At 43.3% G+C, this 7,400-nt stretch overlaps 1 protein-coding gene across 1 annotated transcript; it reads right to left on the bottom strand.

Moving 5' to 3' along the window:
- Positions 1 to 740: 740 nt before the first annotated feature.
- On the bottom strand, positions 741 to 7,392 carry LOC108916177 (the record flags this gene model as incomplete). The annotated part of the gene is made up of 2 exons (XM_018722384.2): positions 5,364 to 7,392; positions 741 to 1,371 (listed from the first exon to the last, which is right to left on the bottom strand). Coding segments are annotated over exons 1-2 (2,464 nt in total), but the record flags the coding sequence as incomplete, so codon positions are not given.
- Between the last annotated feature and the right edge of the window lie 8 nt (positions 7,393 to 7,400).

Below are 7,400 nucleotides of genomic sequence, written 5' to 3' on the forward strand. Positions count from 1 at the left end.
ATATAAAAATATTTTTAGAATAAAAGGAAGAGTAGTGACTATAAATCAGATAAGAGTGCGCTATTAATTTTTATATCAAAGCATACTTGTATGAAAAAAATAATAAAATCTGTTTTAAAATATGGAAATGTATTACTTTTTAACATAAAATTTTATATTTTTAAATTAATTTATTTATTAATAAAACAAATATTTATACTAATTTATTACTTATAATTGTTTTTTAAAAAAATAAAGTAATGTATTAATTTTCAAAATTAAAGTTTAAGTAAATAAAATATTTTATTGAAAATTTCCAATCTTAGCTTAAGAAAATTTTTGTACTTTTTTCGAATTTCTGCTGCCCCCCTGCCCCCCCTTGGCGACGCCCTTGGGTATAAATATAAACATAAATACATTTTCGTTAAGGTGCAGGTTACAATTTTATTATTTTTTTTTCTCGAAAACTTGATTCGTTCGCATAAAAATAAGGAAATATTTAACGCATATTTGAGAGTTTTACGAGTAGTAAATAATTAACAAAACCACTTGTAAAAATAAATAAAAACTAGGAACTCGGCCGCCCGCTAGGAAAGCCGCGACCCGCCACTGGTTAAATATCACGCTGTTAGCTTAGTAAAAGTGAAATTCGTCAACAATTTCTAATGCGCGCCGCCTAATCACGCGTAAAATATCACCAAACCGTACAATCGAATAAACTTTTTCACAATCGGGATAATTAGTGCGTTTGTTCGACTCACCTTCCGCCCTTTCCGTCTTGTCGGTCATCTGGGTGGACGCTATCGAATGTTTCTTCTCTCTCTCCTGGGCGTTCTTGTTGAACATATGGGTTCTGAATGTCGGCCTCTCGGCGGGTTCATGGTTCGTTGCTTCCTTCCTAACGCTCTTGCTCTTTTCGAACTTCCTCTCCTCTCTGTCCCACCGCTCGCCGAGGTGGCGCGGGTCTATGGAGGTGTTGGTGGTGGACTCGGCCAGCTCCCAGCTGTCGCGCGACGCCCTGCCGTCGTGCTTGTCGCCGTCCGCCCCGTCCTTGGCCCAGCTGGCGGCGTCGTCGGCCGTCTCGTGGGTCAGGCTGCTCTGCACCTCCCAGTTGGCGCTGAAGGAGTTCCGCTTCGAGTTGTTCTGCATCACGCGGTTCTGGTGCACCCCGAAGGTGTCCCTGTCCTGGCGCTGGGCCATGAAGGACGATTCCCTGGTCGGCTCGACGGGGGGCGGGGGCTGGTTGGGGCGGACGACCGGCGGCGGGGGGGCAGGGCCGGGCGGCGCCGGGGGAAGGGAGTTGGGGCCGATCGGTGGAGGCGGAGGGCCCGGTTTCCAGTTGGAGCTGGCCCAGCTTTGCTGGGTGGGCGATTTGGTGCCGTTGAGTGGTACCTATTGGATATCATTTTTTAATTTTGGATATTTTCTTTATATTTCTTAGTGAAAATGTGCACTTATATTTACATAACACTCTATTCCCTATCCTTTTTGACCTGTAGGTATAGAAAAAAACGATAAAGACTAAAATTTTAGGTTATGAACAAATCACTACGCTGATGACCTTGAGTTTGACCTCGGCATTAAATTTCAAGGTCAAACTAACGTTAACTTGAAAAAAAATGAAATCTAATTTTTAAGCTAGCAACAGAACACGAAATTTTACATCCGAATATGTGATCAGAAATTTTTTCGAAATGTCCTTGCATGTCATTTAAAGATCAAACAATTTTTTTTTCTGAATACCTCGACAAGATCGAGTAGTGGAGGAAAATGTTTCATACAAAATTTGTAGGATTTTAAATGACAAATTTGATGACCTTCAAACAAGTTGCTAGGTTAAACCAAGGTCAACTTGGAATCAAATGGAATACGCTATTTTCTATGCCAGCAACCAATATAACACCAAATTTTATGTTGGAATCTGGGATGGAAGAATTTTTCCAGGATGTCCTTGCAGATCATTTGAATGTCAAATTTATTTTTGAGAAAAAAATAATTAAAATAAAAGTAAAAAAAAATTTAATAGAAATATTCGACGGAAATTATTAGTATGGCATTGATATAATTTTTAAATTTAACATTTTTAGGTCAATAATTAAAATTTGTCGAAAAGCCATTCAGGAGGTTGATATCTAATCACCTGTTAACAGCTAATAGAATCCTATTTTGCATTACCATTACCTGTTTGACCTCCAAGTAACCTGCAAGGAGATACCGCAAAAAATTCGTATTTTTTATGTAAACGACAGCAGATATACACGGTGTCCCATTTTAAACAACGCGTTGCAATATCTTCCTAGGGATATTCGATGGTGACCTTGACCTTGACACAAAGGTCAAAGGTCATTTGAAGGTCAACTTGGATTTTTAGATATGATAAATGATTTCTGACAGCGGAAATGGATAGAGCGAAAAATTTTACGTTCAGATACGTCTTCATGTAATGTTAAAGAGTTATTTTAGGGTCAAATAAGGTTCTGAATAAAAATTTGCTATATTTTTTGGGAAAGCACTTACCACGAAAGATTCTGGTTGAAAGTTGCATGGACTGATGGGATCGTACACTGATGACCTTGATCATGACCTAGAGATCAAGACTGAAGGTTCTTTGAAGGTCAAATCAAGTTACGAAATAGGAAAACCCTGTTTGCAGCCCCATTAAGTTAAGGCAATGTTTTTATGGCCCAGCCAGGCAAGACAAGATGGCTCTAATCCAATCAGTCAAGGCAAGGTCACCATGACCCGGCCAACCGGGTCGAAGCGATCTTGCTTTGACTAGCTGGACCATAAAGATTTTGCCTTAATTTAATGGGCAAACAGGGTTCTCCTATTTCGTAACTTGATTGGACCTTCAAAGAACCTTCAAGCTTGNACTTGGAATCAAATGGAATACGCTATTTTCTATGCCAGCAACCGATACAACACCAAATTTTATGTTGGAATCTGGGATGGAAGAATTTTTCCAGGATGTCCTTGCAGATCATTTGAATGTCAAATTTATTTTTGAGAAAAAATAATTACTATAAAAGTAAAAAAATTTAATAGACATATTCGACGGAAATTATTAGTATGGCATTGATATAATTTTTAAATTTAATATTTTTAGGCCAATAATTAAAATTTGTCGAAAAGCCATTCTGGAGGTTCAATCTAATCACCTGTTAACAGCTAATAAAATATTATTTTGCATTATCATTACCTGTTTGACCTCCAAGTAACCTGCAAGGGGATACCGCAAAAAAATCGTATTTTTTATGTAAACGACAGCAGACATACACGGTGTCCCATTTTAAACAACGCGTTGCAATATCTTCCTAGGGATATTCGATGGTGACCTTGACACAAAAGTCAAAGGTCATTTGAAGGTCAACTTGGATTTTTAGATATGATAAATGATTTCTGACAGCGGAAATGGATAGAGCGAAAAATTTTACGTTCAGATACGTCTTCATGTAATGTTAAAGAGTTATTTTAGGGTCAAATAAGGTTCTGAATAAAAATTTGCTATATTTTTCGGGAAAGCACTTACCACGAAAGATTCTGGTTGAAAGTTGCATGGATTGATGGGATCGTACACTGATGACCTTGATCATGACCTAGAGATCAAGACTGAAGGTCTTTGAAGGTCAAATCAAGTTACGAAATAGAAAAACCCTGTCTGCAGCCCCATTAAGTTAAGGCAATGTTTTTATGGCCCAGCCAGTCAAGAAAAGATGGCTCTAATCCAATCAGTCAAGGCAAGGTCACCATGACCCGGCCAACCGGGTCGAAGCGATCTTGCTTTGACTAGCTGGACCATAAAGATTTTGCCTTAATTTAATGGGCAAACAGGGTTCTCCTATTTCGTAACTTGATTGGACCTTCAAAGAACCTTCAAGCTTGACCTCTAGGTCATGGTCAAGGTCATCATCGTATGATTCCATCAAACAATAAATCTTCCAACCAGAATCCGTCGTCGTAAGTTCTTTCCCGAAAAAATATCGCAAAATCTTATTCTAAACCTTATTTGACCCTAAAATAACCCTTTAGGATCACTTTAACCCATAACATAAAGACATATCTGAACGTAAAATCTTCCGCTCTATCCATTTCCGGTATCAGAAATACATCTAACATACATAAAAATCCAAGTTGACTTTCAAATGGCCTCAACGGTTAACCTTTGTGTCAAGGTCACCATCGAATGTCCCTTCAGAACCCTGCAACTTTTGTCTAAAAAGTTTCTCTTGTTAATGCTTCCCTAAGATGATATTGCGATATATATTAAAAGCTGTAGGTTACTCTCGCTCCCACACTCAGCCGCGAAAAAGGGCGTACGGTATTATCAAAGGCTGTCCTCGCGAGCCGCGCAGCGGCGAGCCGAGGGGCCCAAACGTCGTATTTTGAAGGCGATCTGTTCGCGCCTTCTATGTGAAATTTCCACTTTAAAAAGAGTCCTCGCCGAAAATTAATTTTTTTCGGTGGGAGAGAGATACCCGAAGTATTTAAACAGAAATGGAGATAAACGTCAATGAAGACGTCAAAATAATTTTTGGGATTTGACGCGTTTTCCAGGACGATCGGGCCACGGTGCGTCGTTGCATTGCCGTTAGCCATCTTTTAGAGACGCAACTTTGTCGACAAAACTTGATTTGAACATTTTCAATTTTCTGTTTACATTCGCGGAGAACCAACGTTTCAAATAGCCCGCGCAGGCTCCACCCAGCGTTAGATCACCGTAGCTCATTTTGTAAACTCTCGACTGCGAAGCCGATGGTCCGGGGTTCGGCCGAAGGCCGGAGAGAAAGGTCAAGTCCGCGCAAGCGGACTTGCCTGCCTTTCTAGTACGTTCTTTAAAATGGGACAACGTGTATATAAAAAAAATGTTCTTTTCCACGTGACCTTATGTATTTGGAACCTCCAGAAACCAAATCTACCATGGGAAAAGTTTTTTTTTTAATTAACGAAACCACCGGTAAAACCTAAAATCTAGAAAGGGTTCTGGGTTCAATTTTTCAACCCTCGCTACTTTTCATCTTCGTGTGATCACAATATAATCATCTCTAAGTTCGAGAAATCAGCTAAAAATCTATATTCAGCGGATTCAAGTCGCAAACTCAAACGAATTTGCAGCCTGAAAGCAGCACGATCGACTCACCCTACTCATCTAACCTAACTTCCAAACTCACATACACTGCACAAAGTACGATCAACTCGGTTTCAGGGGTGGTTTTTGGGAAGTTAAAAAAATTAGAAAAAATGAAACCGTCCATCTTCTATGGTTCCTGGGCGTCAAAATATATAAGGTCATAAAGGTATCATCCATGGAACAGATCACTTTTTGTGTCTGTGTTATGTTTGAACAACGATTTCCAAAAATTTCTTATTATTGGAGTATTACTTACATGTGGAGGAGTTTCCGGGCTAGACTTCCCACTAGTATTCAGCGACTCGTCTCCCCACCTCCCAGCCAGCTGCTGCTCGAGCATCATCTTCCTCGTATCCTCCAACTTATTAATGTTCCTCCCCGGCTTGTCAACTTTGCTACTCGTGGACCTCACGGAATGATTAGCGGTGACCATTTCCAGTCTCTGCCTCATCTCCGAGCTCAGTTTGAGCTTCCCAACGCTCCCCGGGGAAGGCCTTGCAGCCCCTATGTCGAAGGCGCGCTTGGTGCTCGCCTTGGTCAGTCGTTCGTTCTCCCGAACCGTAGATTCGAACTCTACCTCCTCCCATTCCGCGGAAGACTGTTCGGTCTTGACGAAGCCGATGGCGTGGCCGTTGGTTATAGTGACCGTCTGTTCCTTGTTGGGCGTCACCTTGCGCTGGTGCTGACGCAGCTTGAAGTGCATGAAGTCCTCCCCGTTCTCCTGAGTAGCGCCGTCTTTGGGAGGCGGCCACCGCCACTTACCTATGCGGACGGTCTTGGCGCGGCCGTAGGGGTCCATGAAGGGACGCACCTCGCTGGGATCGGTGCCGTCTAGTGGCGGCGGCATAGGTGGTGGTGGTGGTGGTGGGGGTATGCCGTTTCTGCTGATCATGCTCATGTTGGTCATGTTGGAATCGGAACTGGCTTTGCGCGACTTGAAATCGCTCGAAGAGTTCACGCTAGGGGAACTAATTTTTCTGTTGGCGCTGCTGACGGACTTGAAGCTGGCTTTCCTGTTGGGGCTCGAGGTGTTGGACTGGTGCACCTGGGCCTTCACCGTGGTCTGAATGGTTTCCGTGACTTTGACGTCCGTGGAGACGGAAGTGTTTTGTTGGGTAAGTAACTGTTGTAGGGCCTGGTTCTGCGCTAGCAATTGCTGTTGGATTTGGATGTTTTGGGCCATAGCAGACTGGAGAAACGCTCTTTGCAAATTCTGTTGGTACGCTGCTATGTCGGTGCCGTTCTGGGTGATGCCCACGTTAGGCATGTTGAACACGGGCATGAATCCATCTTGTGTCGGACTGAGTAAGGGCATCATCAGCGGCGCGGGGCTAACAATCGGCGCGGGGATAGAGGAGAAGTTGTAACTAGAAGTTCCGGCGCTGTTTTGGGTAGTCCCCCCACCTTTAATGCTGTCGACTAAGTTGTGTTTCTCGGTCAGACTCTTCAGGCTGTCGTTGATGAAAATCGGTCTGAACAGGTCGCTTATGTAATCGTCCACATTACCGTTGGCGTTAACCTTCGGCGTACTCTGGCGGTTCTGAGCCGAAGTGAGGCTTTCGACTTCTTGGTCCAACACGGAGCTGCTCTGGCTGTCAGTTCTCGGTCTGTGCCCTCCACCTTTAATTTTAACCACTAGGTCGTCGACGTTCCACGTATCAACACCTGGACACTCCACACCACTTAACACCTCGTCCAAGAAGTCATCTAGGCCCTCGATGTACTCTTCATTGCATCCACCTCCTTTAATACTAGCTGCTAAAGATCTGGCGTCACTGAGCTCGTCTAGATTCCCATCTAAAACCGGACTGAATAATTCGTCGAGGAACTGGTCAACATCAGAAGCTTGACTCGGCACCCGCACTCTTCTAACATGACTCGCCAAACTTGGGGCTTCGCTGGTGTCGGACATCGCCGAGCTCCTAACACCACTGAATTCAGACTTCTCGATGTGCGCCTTGCTGGAATGCGACCCAGGCGGTGCTTTCTTACCAGCGTACGCCGATTTGATGAATCTAGGACCGCCTCTGTGGGACGTGCTTACGCTGGACACATCTGGGTACTCGAAATCGATCTCCTGTTTCGACATATAGTTCTGGTTCGCTATGACTGGTTTGATGGGCGCCAGCTGCTCTACGGAGTGGTACCTTTCGTTTAACCTCGACGACTGACTTAGTCCTAAATCTGCCAGTGGGGTAGGTTCGGGTTCACTCAGAAGGTTATCCAGACTTCTGGACCGGGCCTTTTCGATGTCGAAGTATCTTTCGTTCAAGGCAGAGTTGCGAGACAAGGC

This window comes from Anoplophora glabripennis, unplaced genomic scaffold (genome assembly GCF_000390285.2).
Source record: "Anoplophora glabripennis isolate ALB-LARVAE unplaced genomic scaffold, Agla_2.0 scaffold2539, whole genome shotgun sequence".
NCBI classification, from domain to species: domain Eukaryota; kingdom Metazoa; phylum Arthropoda; class Insecta; order Coleoptera; family Cerambycidae; genus Anoplophora; species Anoplophora glabripennis.